Source organism: Somniosus microcephalus, chromosome 3 (assembly GCF_052327205.1).
Source record: "Somniosus microcephalus isolate GS21.2 chromosome 3, FLI_Smic_1.0, whole genome shotgun sequence".
Classification (NCBI taxonomy): Eukaryota; Metazoa; Chordata; class Chondrichthyes; order Squaliformes; family Somniosidae; genus Somniosus; species Somniosus microcephalus.
In genome coordinates, this window is record NC_140989.1 from 311,325,334 (window position 1) to 311,342,362 (window position 17,029).

Here is a 17,029-nt window from a genome sequence, read left to right on the forward strand (position 1 = left end):
GATGAGCAGTGGGGCTGATTAGGGACCAAAATGGAGAACTATTGGTGGAGGCAGAAGGCATGGCTAAGGTACTAAATGAGTACTTTGCCAAAGCTATGGTAAATGAGGAAGTTGCTGGGATACTGGATGAGATATTTGCCATTAACAAATCTGTGCTGGCTCTCCTTTTATTAGTCCATGCTTGTCCAAGTGGCTGTTAATTTTCTCCCGGATTATTGTTTCTAAAAGCTTACCCACCGCCGATGTTAAATTCACTGGTCTGTAATTGCCTGCTTATCCTGCTACCCTTTTTTGAACAAGGATGTAACATTTGCAATCCTCCAGTCCTTTGGCACCATCCTTTTATTTAAGGAGGATTGGAAGATTGTGGCCAGCACCTCTGCAATTTCTACCCTTACTTCCCTCAGTAACCTAGGATGCTTCCCATCCGGACCGAGTGGCTTATCCACTTTAATTGCCGCCAGCCTTTTCAGTACCTCCTATCTATTTTTATAGATTGAGTTTTTTGCTGAGGTAAGAGGGTGGATTAGGGCAGTGCAGTTGATGTGTAAATGGACTTTCAAAAGGCGTTTGAAAGGCTTGTTAGCAACATTGAAGCCCATGGGGTAAAAGGGGCTGTAGCAGCATGGATACAAATTTGGTTAAGGGATAGAAAAGGGAGTTGTGGTGGTTGGCTGTTTTTCACACTGGAGGGAGGTATACAGTGGCATTCCCCAAGGTCCAGTACCTAGGACCACTGTTGTTTTTGATATACATTAATGATTTGGACTTGGTACAGGGCAGAATTTCAAAATTTGTAGATGACCTGAAACTTGGAAGTGTAGTAAACAGTGAGGAAGATAGTAATAGAGTTCAAGAAGACATAGACAGGCTGGTGGAATGGGCGGACACATGGCAGATGAAATTCAATACAGAGAAGTGTGCGGTGATACATTTTGGTAGGAAGAATGAGGAGAGACCACACACACTAAATGGTACAATTTTAAAGTGGGTGCAAGAACAGAGACACCTGGGGGTGTTTGTGCACAAATCTTTGAAGGTGGCAGGATAAGTTAACAAAGCAGTTAATAAAAAAAAAATATATGGGATCCTGGGCTTTTTAAATAGAGGCATAGGGTACAAAAGCCAGGAAGTTATGCCAAACACAAGTTCGGCCACAGCTGGAGTGTTGTGTCCAATTCTGGGCACCACACTTTTTAGGAAGGACGTGAAAGCTTTGAAGAGGGTACAGAAAAGATTTACTAGAATGGTTCGAGGAATGAGGGATTACAGTTATGTGGATAGACTAGAGAAGTTGGGGTTGTTCTCCTTGGAGCAGAAAAGGCTAAGGAGATTTGATAGGTGTTTAAAATCACGAAGGGTTTAGATAGAGCAAATAAAGAGAAACTGTTTCCAATGGCTGAAAGGTCGATTACCAGAGGGCACAAATTTAAGGTGATTGGCAAAAGAACCAGAGGTGACATGAGGAAAAACTTTTTTACGCAACGAGTGGTTAGGATTTGCAATGCACTGCCTGATTGGGGAAAGGGAGGGTGTATGGGACTAGCTGATCGCTCTTTGAAAGAGCTGGCGCAGACTCGATAGGGCAAATGGCTGTCTTCTGTGCTGTACTATTCTATGATCATGACTTGAAACATTTCTTTACACTGCCTCATCTATGTCCGTACACATTTTGGTGGCTCAGTCACCTGTTGTTGCTCTGTTTTATGCTTCAGAACTGCGACATAGAGGCAGCCTGGAAGCAGACATTTTTGTTGAGCTTTTCTTTTCAACAGCCACTGACATCATGGGAATGAGGGCAGTAGATACATTTCCCTATTCTTGGTGTGTGTGGGCAAATCCTAAATAAAACCAAAAAATGCTGGAAATACTCAGCAGGTCAGGCAGCATCTGTAGAGACAGAAACAGAGTTAACGTTTAAGGTCAAGGTCAATGACCTTTTGTCAAAAGTGTGGCCCTTTGGTGGAAAAAAAAGTCCTGATGGTATCCCATGCTAATGAGGACATATCCTTGTTCCTAAATTCATTGATCAAGTGTGTGCAGCCATTTTGACTCTAGCGTAGGCTTTGACTTGAGCTTTTACAATTATCAAGTCTATGACTGTGCTTCTCAAGCACTCCACAGTGTTGACAGACTATGTTTGAGTTAGAAGCTGACTGTGGTCCATAAGGACACAGCCGTGGGAATTATGTAAAAAGTGCTAGATGTGGTTTGTGACTTCTGGAGGAAGGGTTCCATTCCAGGGTGGGGGACCGCTGGAGCTTTTACATTGGCTTAATACTTTGGGTGACACTCACATTAAACAACCTCTATATATTTGGGCTTTGATCTATCAAAGTACCCTCAGGCAACTTGTATCAAACCAGTTTGGTTTATAGATCTGGTTTACGAGGTTTCATTATTTCCTTCTGAAACAAAAGAGCATGCACGGTTAACCAGCACCAGGGTTGCTTCAGTGATACTTTCACCGATGGCAGAAGGGCCTCTGAGCTGAGAAGGTCCTGGCTGAAGGGTGTACATGTTACTAAATTGATAGTTCCCGCCTTTGGAGGGAGCAGGTGTAATCTGTATTGGTTTACATAAAGTTCAGCGCCAGTTGGTGCCAACAATATCTGTTTCCGAGATTCCTTTGGTGCCGGTCAGTGCCAGTGTTTTCTTGACACCAGTAAACTCTTGGCAGGTAGGGATGTAAAAGAGTCCTCAATGCTGGCAGGTATCTGGGCCTTGTTGCTGTTGCCGGCAAGCCCATGGTGTCAACTGGTGTTCCCTTTGCAGCAATTGATGTGCTCAGCAGCCCCTGACTGGACATGATATTTTTAGGCTTGCTGTGCTTGTCTATCTTGTTCAGAACAATGCAGGAAGTACAGTGCAGGCACTCCTTAAGAGTGAGTTTTGTGAACTCAAGGTCATTTACTTTTTTATAAGTCACAGTATCTTGTGTATAGGATCGTGAGAGTTAGTAATGGTGAATGTTTTATTGTATTTTGTGCACTGTGGCCTGGATTTTGCAGTTGTAACGACGGCGAAACTGTCTATGTTCGCCGTCATTAATCTATGAAACGGACAGCAACTTTTGGCGTCCGCACATGAACAGTTAAACGCGGAAATCCAGAAGTTGCTGTCGGTGATTCCCCACTCCTCCACAGGGTGGGCTCTTGAAGTCTTCACAGATGGATATGTTAGAAATCATTTATTAACGTGACCTTCCATTTTTTACACTTTAATCACGCTGTAAAAAAAAAACCCTGATAGAGTTAAGCTATGTTCAGTGAGGTGTAACTGAATGGCTTACTAAGTCATAATTACTGCTGAATAACCTCTTTGTCTGTGAAAAACTAATTTTAATGTGTGGAATGTCAAATTTCTCCATTATAAAAATTAGATTTTTTTTAAATATTTCTTTTTTAAAGTTTGTTTGATATTTCAGCATCTACTATAATCCCATGTATGTCCCAAAATGTATTTCACTTCCTGTAAAATTTATAAAAAGTGAATCATTAAAACCTGCTTGTTACTTCCTGGTTTGCTGCCTGTGAGAATTTTTCAATGTAATTGGCTGCTTAGCCTGCTTGATGACATCACTGTTGCTGGACGCCAGAGATCCCCTATAGATGGTGCCAGAATGAAATTAACGCTACAGAGATCGCTAGATCCTTGTGGACAGCTTTCTGTGAGCATAGTCACTTTGCCGCTGACCGCAAAATCCGGACTTCTATAAAGCTTGGGCAGATCATTTGTTCCAATGCTGGAGACATTTAGTTTGCTTGTGATTTAGACAATGAACTGCAGAATCTGTGAGGAGCTGTGTGCTGTAATACAACAGTTTCAGGTACTCTGTGCTGGGTGTAAAATTTCAATATTTGTACCTTAGCTTTTGGCTACTAGTACTCGTTTGTTTTTGCCTACTTTATTTGCTCTCTATATGGTCATATAAAGAGTAGTGGACTGGTCACACATTTTAGCATATGAGTTAAAGAACAATAAGTTGGTTTCTTTTGTAGCTTGCCTTAAATCAGAGTTTACTATGATATTTTCAAAAGGTATGTTGGCTGGTGCCGAGACTTCAAATTCTGTTTTTTAGGACTTTAGCAAGGTCTGACGAACAGTAGTGAGATAAATGGTTGCTTGATCGGTGTTTGTTGAGGCTGGAAGAACGCCCTGCTTTTCTTCAAAAAAGTGCCATTGGATCTTTTATGCCTGTTCAGGTAGAGGGGGGCCCAGTTTAACGTCCCACCTCTGACGACATAGCACCCACTCAGTATTGCACTGAAATATCAACCTAGGTTATGTGCTCAAATTCTGGAGTAGAGCTTGAACTTACAGGAAACTTTGATATCCGGGACCGAGCTGTTGCCGATCTATCAAAACTGCCGGACAGACAAAGTTAATGTTGAAGCATACGGAGGTTTTCATCTCCATAACAAACACTGTTGCTTAGCAACAGCTTCTAAACAGTCGGCTGCAGCTGCAAGCGTCTCTAGCTGAAGCTGTTGCTATAGCTACAGACCTTGCAGTGCCTGACTGGGGGGAAAAAAAAGCAACGAGAACTAAAAAAAACTTATAGAAAATGGCTCCTGATTCTTGCCGTTAGATCGAATATTCCGGACATATAACCTCTGGATAAACCAAAGTTTCCTGTACAACCTTCTGATTCAGAGGCAAAAGTTCTACTACTGGAACCTTTGCATGAATGAATTTCTGCAATGGCATAGGTTCTGGCTCTTTATACGATATGAGAATAGGAAACCCTATGCAACACCACCTATCTGCAATCTGATGACAACATATTCATGTACATTCTCAGCATATGGTTTCCCGAGAACCTGTTGAGCTAGGCTGTACTACAGGGTGTGGAGGGTGTGAAATGAAGAATAGCAGGTCTTTCAGCAGTATTTTCTGGACAAAACAATTTAGATTTTCTTACTTTGCACTTTCCAGAAATTTTAGCGCCTCATCATTTCTTCCTTTTTGCATGCAGAGGAGACCATGTTCAAGCAGAGCATTTGGAATCAAGTAATGGTCATATTTGATCATCTGCTCACTGAAACAAAAAGCAACAGCAAAATAACTGGTTAATTTAAAGAATAATGGAAAAAATAATATGCTGATCTGGGATTAAAATCAGCAATAATTCCAACACTGCTTTCCTTTTTAGGTTCTCTACTATTTTTCACCAAGGTGGACAGAACAGTCTTGACACCAGACCCCTCCGCATTCACCATCAGCGCTGCTCCATGGTAAGCCAGAGGAGGTCTCTTTCTTTGGTGGCAGCTACTCTTCAAATAGTATCATGGGAATTTTACTTCCATTCAAAGCTACAGGAATGCAGAATTCCTTTACCAAATCTAACAATAGTAGGGGAACATGTTTAGAATCTATAGTAGATTTCAGTCAGTTGTACTTACTTTGTATGAATCCAGCTAAAGTACTGCTCTGCTTCCAACAGTTTGTCCAAGTGCTTCAGACAAAGGCCTTTGAGCAGCTTCACCAAACACTGGTCATCCATCAGGAACTCAGTTACTGAAAGAGAAAAGTGATCAGAAGAGTTTTAAAAAAAGTCACAAATGTATCTCATTATTTAACCTTGTTTTCCTTTAGTGAAAGATGTGCACGTTGAGGTATCTGAAGGAAAATTAGACACCGTTGTTAAAGTCATCCAGAAAGTATTAGTTCATCTTGTGTACCCTAAAGAACATTATTTTTTTAAACGTTCATTTATTTAGGACTTTTCACATTCTTAGAATGCCCCAAACTGCTTCATAGCTAATGAAGTACTTTCTGAAGTACAGTCACTGTTGTAATGTAGGTAAATGTGGAAGCCAATTTGTGCACAGCAAGGTCTTGCTAATAGCAATGAGATGAAGGACCAGATAATCTGTTTTTTTTAGAGGTGGTGTTGATTGAAGGATTCATGTTGCCTGGGAAACCAGGAGAATGCTGCTGCTGCTCTTCAAATAGTGCCATGGAATTTTTACATCCACCTGAGGGGGCAGCCAGGGCCTCTATTTTAATGTCTCCTGAAAGATGGCACCTAGACAGTGCAGAACAATCCGTTCTGTACTGAGCTAGAATGCAGGTTGCCATCACTATTTGAACCTAAATTGTGCTGCTGTTGGGAGGTGTAGAGCAGAGAACAGGTTCTTCCCAAAAGAATAAAACTTTAAAAGACAGTCAGCTCTACCATTGCATATCTAATGAGAAAAATGAAGAAGAATTACTGGCACAAGTGAAGATGTCAAGGAAAATTACAACTTAATCCAGTATATATTAAACAGATCATGTGACTGAGCTGAAGACGTGATTATTACACCGCACAGAGCAAAATTCAGTGTTTGAATGTATGATAATACTTCCTCCTACAAATCTTAATTTTGCACTTCAGGATTAGAACTGGGATACATCCTACTGGTGTCCATCAGACTTGTTCTCCTTGTGTATCATTCTATTTTTAGAAGTACCAAACTGGTACTTGAAGAAACAGCCCAGCGGTGAGAACTTTGAGTAACGAGTGACATGTTGGTGAATTCTGGGTGCAATGGGCTCTTTGCAGATTGCATACACTGGTACATGAAACCAACTTCAGTGTACTCATTTCATGATTGTAGTACAAATTATAATAACTTTACATTAAAAAATTATCACTATTGTCATGCCTGATGTATTTTAATATGTATACAAATTTCTGTGGGGATCGCCAAATTGTCTGCCGGACCGTTAGCGGACAATCCATGGAAACCCTGGGGAAATGCCACTTCAGGTTTTCCACCGCAGTTAAAGTGGAGATTAGGGAGAACTCCTGTGGATATTAATGGTGTACAAAGTTCACACATGTACCCCCTTCAGTGTACCAGTCACATTTTTGCCATTTTCCAAACCAACCATCCGTATGGTTTCTCTGAACAAAATTGCTAATTTAGTGACATTTTGTGCTGAATTATTGGTGATTTTGTGCTTTTGGGGTCACACCCACTGGCAAACTGGGTTAAGACTGCTGACTAAGACCATTACAGCTGGCAAGAATAAAGTTTTTATTCATTCTCAGGATGTGGGCATTGCTGGCATTTATTGGCCATCCCCAGTTTCCCACTTTGTAGCAGTTTAATACAACTGAATGGCTTGCTAGGCCACTTCAGAGGGCAGTTCCATATAGGTCAGACCGGGTAACGACAGGTTTCCAGTTGGGATTTTACGACCATATGGCAGTGTTGTCATCACTTTAACTGATACCAGCTGTTTTATTTCCAGATTTTTAGAACTGAATTCAAATTTGTAAACTGCCAACGTGCACTTTGAACTCTCATATTCTCTGGATTATTAGTCCAGAAATATAACCACTACACGACTGGAAAATGATAGTTTCATACAACCAGTCGGAGTTGGCTCCAAACCCAACTCCTAAAATTGAAAGGACAGTGTTCAGTGGCATTGTGCCATTCAGTCCCCAGAGAACAACACTCTCAATATTATATATTATTAAAGCCATTAGGAGAATCTCAAGATTCAGGTAATATGTATTTACTCTTGTGGGATATCCAAAACCCTCAGATGTGTGTCTTGCAGTTCTCTCCTACCTTTCCATAATTCTACAGATTCATTACTGCTTAATGCGAAGTTCAGCAGGAGCTTCAGACTGGCCTTACCTGGGGCACTGTCAAGTGTCCTCTCAGCTTCATTAAGTGTCTCGAGCATGCCTTCAGTCAGATCTTGATGTTTCCCAATCACTGTGTAGCCATTCCAAATATACATCATTTCCTGAAAATATATTAATTAAATTATCACTTTTGCTGCTCTGTACACCAAATGTAGGTGCTTTTCATGAAAGATTTTTAACTAAAAACAAATTTTAAGTGGTCAAGGTTACTTCGGGGGAAAAAAAGGTGCTTTGCTCTACAGTAACCTCCATAATCTGGCTTAAGTGGCTTAAAAAAATACATCAAATTTGCTACCCGTTGGTGCACACAAACACTGCAATACTTCAATTCTGTCCTGTTGATTGTTATAGGTTTGGTACCAGGATCATAGAGTCTCTGAATTGCACACGATTCACAACAGTAATATGAGAGGGGGAACAGGAGAGCTAGAGATACAAAAGGAAGAAAAGGAGGGGGAGAGAATACATTGCAGTAGGTTTACACCAGTAATGAGACAGTCGTTTCATTCACAAAATGATCACATCCCATGATAAAATTACATCATCACAAAAAAGAACAAAGGAAAGCTCAGACTGGTGACCTTTGCGAAACTATAGTACATTGCTATATGTACCAGTACTCACCAAAGCAGGTACTGGGAGTTTTACAGGATTCTGTGAAAGATACCGTCGAGCCTTTCTAATCGCAAACTTTTCTGTAGGCAGAGACTTCCCAGCAATTTTCTGTTTCATACTTGGCACTTTTCTGGTGACAAAAAGTGTGTGGAGGTATAGATGTGTTTAATATTCTCCAATATTTTCTAGCATAGAATATTAACAGAGCAAATATAAGTATCAAAATCAGTCTTCCCAAAGTACCATAGCACAAGAATAATGAGGAGTATTCATTTATCAGTAATTAATTATTAAGCACGCCACTGGTATGTTGAAGCAGCACTTCACAAGATCTAGGTATGTCTACAACACAGTCGGCTAAGGTTTTGAGGATCATAGTCTCTTGCATGCAGACACAACTTCCCTACTCCATCTGCCGCCACCTTGCCTACTCACTTCATCTGTCTATATCCCTTTACAGGCTGTTTGTGTCCTCCTCGCTTTCGTACCTAGCTTTCTATTGTCAGTAACCTTGGGCACTTGGTCCCTTCATCTAAGTCATTAATATAGATTGTAATTAGCTGAGGCCCAAGCAATGATCTTTGCGGCACCCCACTAGTTACAGCCTGCCAACCTGAAAATGACCCATTTATCCCTACTCTCTCTTGTCTGTCTGTTAACCAATCCTCTATCCATGCTAATATATTACCCCCAATCTCATGAGACTTATCTTGAGTAACAAACTTTTATGTGGCACCTTACTGAATGCCTTTTGGAAATCCAAATATACTACATCCATTGGTTCCCCCTTATCTACCCCACTAGTTACATCCTCAAAAAAACTAAGATTTGCCACACACTATTTCCCTTTCATAAAACCATGTTGACTCTGCCTAAATTTCTGATTAAAACCAGGATATCTGGCTACACTTTTAAAATTGAAATTGGATTGATTCACATTTTCTATAGAGTACTTAACTTGATAGTTCTTTTGCCATCTTTGTTCAAGTGTTCCAGTTGCTGCAAAAACTGTGCCTCTTTTACTTTTCTAATATTGAAGCGATTATTTAGGTAAGAATCTCAGCTTCTTTGAAGTGTTAGTTACTTTAAAACTTTTGTAAAAATCCATTAAAACATTGATATTTTGTCCCTACTAACCACAGAAATGTTGCCACCAGGGGGTAGCACTGCACTGCAGGACTGTTAACCCACATGATGATACAGTTTACATCATTTTCTTTTCAGATTGAAACTGCCAGAATTGATTCTGTAATTCACCTACATGACTGCCTACTGGGATTTCTGCTATATTAGTAGGGCAGCCGTTTAGTATAGTGGAATCAGAATTTGAGATGCATAGCAATAAGAAACCATAGTCCAAATATAACTTTTATGGGTTTATTTGCAAGTACCTGGATTTTGCTTTAAATCAGCAGCATTTAGAACTCAACAATGCTAATTCTTTAAAATAAGGCACAAATACTTAATTTTTTTATATCCTGCTATAAGCATCTCTACAACACAGGATCACTGCCTGGCCTAGTGGTTAAATGTGGGCAGATGTGACATATTGAGAATCTAAACTTAGACTGCCCACTTTCACCCCCACGCCACAGAAAAGATTGAATCCTCTACACACTACATTCGTGCAAAGGCTACTGAGGCACAAATGTCTAGGAAACACAATCAAATCTTCCTTAAACTCTTACAAGGTTTGATGATCCCTAGATTAATCCAAACATTTGGCTCATGACTTGCCCTAGATATTCCCCAAACTACTACTAATAGCTCCCCAATGGCTCAATGGGTTTTTGCAGAACAGCAAGAGCTTCTGCAGGTATATAAAAAGGAAGAGAGTAGCTAAAGTAAACGTTGGTCCCTTAGAGGATGAGACTGGGGAATTAATAATGGGGAAACAAGGAAATGGCAGAGACTTTGAAAAAATATTTTGTATCTGTCTTCATGGTAGAAGACATGAAAATCATCACAATAATAGGAGATAATCAAGGGGCAAAAGGGAGGGAGGAACTTAAAAACCATCACTAGAGGAAAAAGTACCAGGCAAACTATTGAGACTTAAGGCTAACAAGTCCCCATGAGCTGATGGCCTACATCCTAGGGTCTTAAAAGAAGTGGCTGCAGAGATAGTAGATGCATTGGTTGTAATCTTCCAAAGTTCCCTAGATTCTGGAAAGGTCCCAGCGGATTGGAAAACCCCAAATGTAAAAGGAGGGAGACAGAAAGCAGGAAACTGTAGGCCCGTTAGCCTAACATCTGCCATTGGGAAAATGCTGGAATCCATTATTAAGGGAGTACTGGCAGGACATTTAGAAAATCATAATACAATCAAGCAGAGTCAACATGGTTTTATGAAAGGGAAATAGTGTTTGAGAAATTTCTTAGAGTTCTTTGAGGATATAATGAACAGGGTAGATCAAGGGGAACCAGTAGATGTAGTGTATTTGGATTTCCAGAAGACATTCGATAAGGTGCCACATAAAAGGTTACTAAACAAGATAAGAGCTCATGGGGTTGGGGGTAATATATTAGTATGGATCAAGGATTGGCTAACTAACAGAAAACAGAGTTGGGATAAATGGGTCATTTTCAGGTTGGCAAACTGTAACTAGTGGGGTGCAGCAGGGATCAGTGCTGGGGCCTCAACTATTTACAATCTATATTAATGACTTGGATGAAGGGACTGAGTGGACTGTAGCCAAATTTGCTGACAATACAAAGATAGGTGGGAAAGCAAGTTGTGAGGAGGACAGAGAGTCTGCAAAGGGATATAGATAGGTTAAGTGAGTGGGCAAAAAATTGGCAGATGGAGTATAATGTGGGAAAATGTGAGGTTATCCACTTTGGTAGGAAGAATAAGAAAAACAAAATATTATTTAAATGGGGAGAGACTACAGAATGCTGCAGTACAGAAGGATCTCTATCCTCATACATGAAACAAAAAGTTAGCATGCAGGTGCAACAAGTAATTAGGAAGGCAAATGGAATGTTGGCCTTTATTGGAAGGGGGATGGAGTATAAAAGTTGGGCAGTCTTGCTACAACTGTACATGGCGTTGGGGAGACCACACCTGGAGTACTGCGGACAGCTTTGATGATCTTAATTAAGGAGGGATATACTTGCATTGGAGGTGGTTCACTAGGTTGATTCATGGGATGAAGGGGTTGTCTTATGAGGAAAGGTTGGGCCTATACTCACTGGAGTTTAGAAGAATGAGAGGTGATCTTATTGAAACATAGGATTCTGAGGGGGCTTGACAGGATAGATGCTGAGAGGATGTTTCCCCTCGTGGGGGAATCTAGAACTAGGGGCCATAGTTTCAGAATAAGGGTCGTCCATTTAAGACAGAGCTGAGGGTCGTGAATCTTTGGAATTCTCTAACCCAGAGAGCTGTGGAGGCTGAGTCAGTGAATATATTCAAGGCTGAGACGGACAGATTTTTGAACTACAGGAGAGTCATGGGTTATGGTGAACAGGCAGAAAAGTCGAGTTGAGGCCAAGATCAGATCAGCCATGATTTTGTTGAATGGCAGAGCAGGCGCGAGGGCCCGAATAGCCTACTCCTGCTCCTAGTTCTTATGAGATCTTCCGGAACCGCAAAGGCTACCACTCACTTAATGTGCAGTTGTTGTGCGACCAAGCCCAGTGTTTACTGATGGCCAGTGCCCATGCTCCTGGCAACAGCCATGATGCCTTCATCCTGTGTCAGTCGGTGTGCCAGCAATCTTCCAACCACCACCTGAAACTCAAGGATGGCAGTACGGAGACCAGGGCTAGCCGTTCTGCACCTGGCTGATGTCTCCCCTCCGCTTATAATGGGAGTCATGCTTTCACCAGGAACATCGAGCAGACCATCGGGCTACTGAGGCAACGGTTCCTCTGCCTTGACCGCTTGGGAGGAGCCCTCCAGTACTTGGCAGAGCGGGTTTCACAACTTGGCCATCATGATGGCCCAGGAATTGCGGAACCACCTTAGGAGGAGGATGAGGAAGGGAGGAGGCAGACAGCTAATCCCCCTTCGGGACGGGCTGTTATGCATGTGTAGGCGTAGAGGCCCAGGAGCGCGAGTCTACGAATCTCCGGGACCATCAGCTAGGTTCGTACTTTTCTTGTGGTGCGGAGGCATTCGCCCGCAGGAAGCCTCCGACCGCAAATTCAGGTCCAGTGTTTTCTTTTCAAAAATTTAATTTGATTTTTTTTTTAAAAACAATCAAGTATATGCACTGAAGTAGGAAACTCAATAATTTTACTTTACTAAGCTTGGATGATCCAACTCAATGACGTACGAGGACAGATTGGGTCGATTGGGCTTATACTCGCTGGAGTTTAGAAGAATGAGAGGGGATCTCATTGAAACTTATAAAATTCTAACAGGATTAGACAGACTAGATGCAGGATGTTCCCGATGGCGGGGAGTCCAGAACCAGGGGTCACAGTCTAAAGATAAGGGGTAAGCTATTTAGGACAGAGATGAGGAGGAGTTTCTTCACCCAGAGTGGTGAACCTGTGGAATTCTCTACCACAGAAGGCAGTTGAGGCCAATTCATTAACTATATTCAAGAAGGAGTTGGATATATTTCTTAAGGCTCAAGGGATATGGGGAGAAGACAGGCACAGGGTACTGAATTTGGATGATCAGCCATGATCTCATTGAATGGCGGAGCAGGCTCGAGGGGCCGAATGGCCTACTCCTATCTTCTATGTTTCTAACCCCTGATAAGACATGTCAAGAAGTTAAAACTGTTTGCCAAAAACATTTATATTTCCCAAGATTAAAAATATTATAAAAAATACAATAAAAGCAAATTCATGCAAGCATTCATTGAAAGGCTGACCTGAAAAGTTCAATTTCATCATCCCCAAAAGGCTGGACGTCCTCATCCCCACACATGTTGAGATAGGCTGCTTTCATGTACATGTATGTAGACTGTTAAAGGAAAAGATTAAGGCGATCGTCAAACCCGACTATTTTAGATTTATTTTTGTTTGTTTCAGCCTTTTCAGTATTTCCACCCTCCCCTCCCCCCACCTCCAGTAATTTTTTTAACCGTACATAAATTATTTAATTCCAGTATTAGGAGTGACCAGACTGATTTGACTTCTGTTTATAATCTGTGTGATTATAAATAAATAGCTAATTTATTATAATAACCAGTGAAAACAAGTCTCCATGCCATCTTTGCAATAACAGCGTTTTTGGAGAGTTTTCCGTTTTATCTTATCCAATCAAAGTAGGGAGAATTTCATCCTTTCTGTCCAGGTTAGATTCAAACCTAGCTCTTGGAGGCAAAAACATTTTTTTCACTGTAATCATGCAGTGCCAAATAAGGACACATGGACTGAATCGATGTTACAGATACTGCTCTAAACTTAAAACACTCTCATATTAATACCGTAAACTAGATTATTGCTAGATCAAGGCATGTGCCACCCTGGTGGTCTCAATCTGGTTCCTTTTTGATGGATTCTAGATTTACAAGGTTGGCATTTCAGGAGCAGGAAGTTTTATCTTTCCTGTGTCCCTCTAGTTTCATATTGGTAAACCAATAGAAAGAGACATTTGTTTCCCTGCCTCCAACCTCATAACGATGAAAAGTTGGGTCAGAGAGTGCCATCGATAGTGGCAGTAATGTGTTCCTACAGTTACCAGCATTCTGTCAATGGAAAAGTACCTATAGTTGTAGATGATTATTTGATCCATACATCTACAATCTACTAGGAACTTGGGCCGGGATTTTGCTCACCTCGGCGGGTCTGGGGCAGGTAATGTCGGTGGCTGGTCGCGGCCTCGCTGCTGGCTCTATCCCGCTGACCAAAATTAAATTACGTTGATGGGGCTTGTTAAGCCCGCCCAGTGCATTTCCGAACAGAGAACAGAGGTGTTGGGCTGCACCCATGCTTATAGAGGGAGTCAGAGCACGCAGGGAGGTCCTCTTCCCTTCTGATGGGCAGAAGACACCTCCCCAGGAGACCAAAACAGCCTGGTTGCACATTGCACAGGAGGGCACAAGCAAGGATCTCATTATCAGTAAACGTTAGTACAAAGCCACACTCAACTTCATCCTGCTGTGCCTCTCATCACATCCCCATCACTCTGCCTTCCCTACCCTCGTCCTGCACATCCTTACACCAACTTACCTTGCACCTCCACCCATCCCTCTCTATCTACATTATCACATCCCCATCTCACTAGCCACCCCTCACACTCGCCCTCATCCTAGTGCAATCATACCAACCAGCACCACATAAGGGTAGCCACTTGGGTGTTTTATTCAATGTTTATGTGAAGTTTCTATTAATGTGCTGTCAAACATTGAAATCATTTTTTTCAATACTTTCCAGTCTTGGACAGATTTATGTGCACCTTTGGAAGTGGCTTAGTGAGTTACAGTGAATGATGAGATGTATTGGTACCCCCCGCAATGGTGATGAGTGTGAAAGGAATGGCTTGGTCGTTGTAGAGATGTTTTATGATGTTGGTGTGGGGTGGTGCCAACCTGGCACATCATGTTGCAGCCAGGGTGTACAGCGTAATGTTAAGTAAATCTGGCCATGATGAGGCCATCCCTGACCTCCCGGGCAGCAATGTGCTTGGGTGCTGATGCCCTCTGTGTTGTGCAGCATCAGGTGATTGCAGAGAAGGTTGGTATGCCTGGTGCTGCGGCTGATGGTGGTGGGATTCTGAGGACCAAGGTCGGACAGTATAAACGGCGCCCATGCTGATAGAATAGATGGCAGGTGAGTTACAGAGGACAGAAGCAATTTGTCAATAGTGAGAGAGGTAACGAGGTGAGACTGAATGGAAACTAATGAAAATGCTTGCAGCAGGCTGAATCTGTTGTGGAAATGCAGTGAGGAGCAGCTTGTGGCTGAGGAAAGTGATCTCTGTCCGGGAGCTTTTACTGTACATTTGAAGCTGTCAAGTAATCAGCTGGCGCAATGATCACTGATCTCCTGCCTCAGGTTGACAGACATGGTCACTGAACAGCGTGGTTCTCGTGGCCATGAAGTTAAAGTTAAAAAGTAAGGTAAAAAAGCCTGTTAGGGGTCTGGTAAGTACATTATAATTCGTTTAATTGGGTCACTCACTGCTGCCTGTCGGGCTGCTCAGCGCTGACAGGCCCGACATTGGGAAAGGCGGGTTGCCGACCCACTGTCAAAAAAAACCACTTTCCCACCCAACCGCCACTGATCCTGCCCGCTGACACCCCGGACTGTCCAATTTCAGTTTGCATAGAATTCTTCAGAGACCAAGAACAAGTGACAAAAGAGACCAGGGATTGTGATACCATTCTCTTAAACCATCACTCTTAAATATATTCAAACCTATGTCTCAGAAATGAAGAAATATTCAAACCCACTACACCACCCAGCTGCAGGCTTGTGCCATATGTCTCCTCAATATTTTTCTTAAGAAAATCAGAAAAGAGATGCAAGAAAACTGACAGTCATCTTCCAATATAACCATTAATGTGTAAATTGTCCAGGTTTTCATTCATTCACCTGATGTCTTCCTGCCTCTCCAAAAATAGTTTATTAAACTGTACTTTGGGATATCAACATATTAGCAGACAGTGTAAACCTGCACTAGAGTCACAACTTCAGCTGGTGTGTATTATGTCCAACCCTTGTCTTCCAGTCTCTCTCTAAGCTGATTACCTAGGTATCAACTTGTATTGAGTTTATGTTTATGTAGGGCAACTCCTTAAGGTCAAATGCTGTATTTACACGGAGAGCCTAGCATTCTTACTACCATCAAGTATTCAATGGAACTTAGACCCAATTACTTAGTGATGTTGACAGTGCCCACATTACTGCAATTTTAAATGTCTGGATCTTTGCACAATTTTCACTTAATACTGGCACAGCATAAAACACAGGCAAAGACATTAGAGTCCATTTTTGTTGTACTACTTGTCTCCATCATCCACTTTGTTGACCCTGCAAATGAATTCTGAAGGTTTAAATTCAAATGTAGCATAAATGTTGCAGAACTTGGATCTCATTGCTTCAGTGCCTCAATTAAGCCCAAGTCTGAGTCACTAACTGCTGATACATAAATGTATTTTTAGCACATTCATATTTTCATTTCTGGCACGAAGCACTAGAATGATAAAGAAAATTGAAGCACCTTGCTTTTAGCTCATTTTAAAATGGAAAGCAGCTTATTTAAAACACATTTCTTCACCGCCCTAATGCGGGCAATCTAAGAGTGCATCATTTCCAGCTGAAGATCAGAGGCTTCTAACTAGCTGTGGGGGTGATGTTACTCTCCAGAGTGCCACAAACATAGTCACATTTTCAGGGAGCAGCAAAGCCAGCCTGCATTAAGACAACATTTTACTGACTAGTATTTTTGCACGATGTGCTCAGCAATATTGTACAACACAGTGGCAGAATATCTTTCCATCCACTGCAAACACCAAGCAGTAAAGTACTTGTGGGATAATGTTCTGAAACTCAGCTCCAATCTAACTCCTTTGCTTGACTAATCTACTGGAATTTTTTGAGGATGTAACTGGTAAAATAGATAAGGGAGAACCAGTGGATGTGGTGTATTTGGACTTTCAGAAGGCTTTCGATAAGGTCCCGCATAAGAGAGTAGCGTGCAAAATTAAGGCACATGGGATTGGGGGCAAGGTATTGACTTGGATAGAGAACTGGTTGGCGGACAGAAAGCAAAGAGTTGGAATAAACGGGTCGTTTTGAGTGGCAGGCAGTGACTAGTGGGGTACCGCAAGGATCGGTCCTAGGACCCCAGCTGTT

General features: G+C 41.8%; 2 protein-coding genes across 2 annotated transcripts in view; one reads left to right on the forward strand and one right to left on the reverse strand.

Annotated features, from left to right (window-relative positions):
- The window catches only part of rnf11b (ring finger protein 11b), a 186,318-nt gene that overhangs the window by 75,182 nt on the left and 94,107 nt on the right, over positions 1-17,029 (forward strand). The gene's annotated exons all lie outside the window — the stretch shown is intronic.
- ttc39a (tetratricopeptide repeat domain 39A) overlaps positions 1-17,029 on the reverse strand; it is a 126,384-nt gene that overhangs the window by 3,160 nt on the left and 106,195 nt on the right. The window contains exons 13-17 of the mRNA XM_085982908.1: positions 13,099-13,190; positions 8,276-8,396; positions 7,641-7,752; positions 5,406-5,520; positions 4,925-5,041 (exon numbers count right to left, since the gene is read on the reverse strand). Of these exons, the coding sequence (XP_085839034.1) occupies positions 4,925-5,041; positions 5,406-5,520; positions 7,641-7,752; positions 8,276-8,396; positions 13,099-13,190 (557 nt within the window). The remainder of the gene's footprint in view (positions 1-4,924; positions 5,042-5,405; positions 5,521-7,640; positions 7,753-8,275; positions 8,397-13,098; positions 13,191-17,029) is intronic.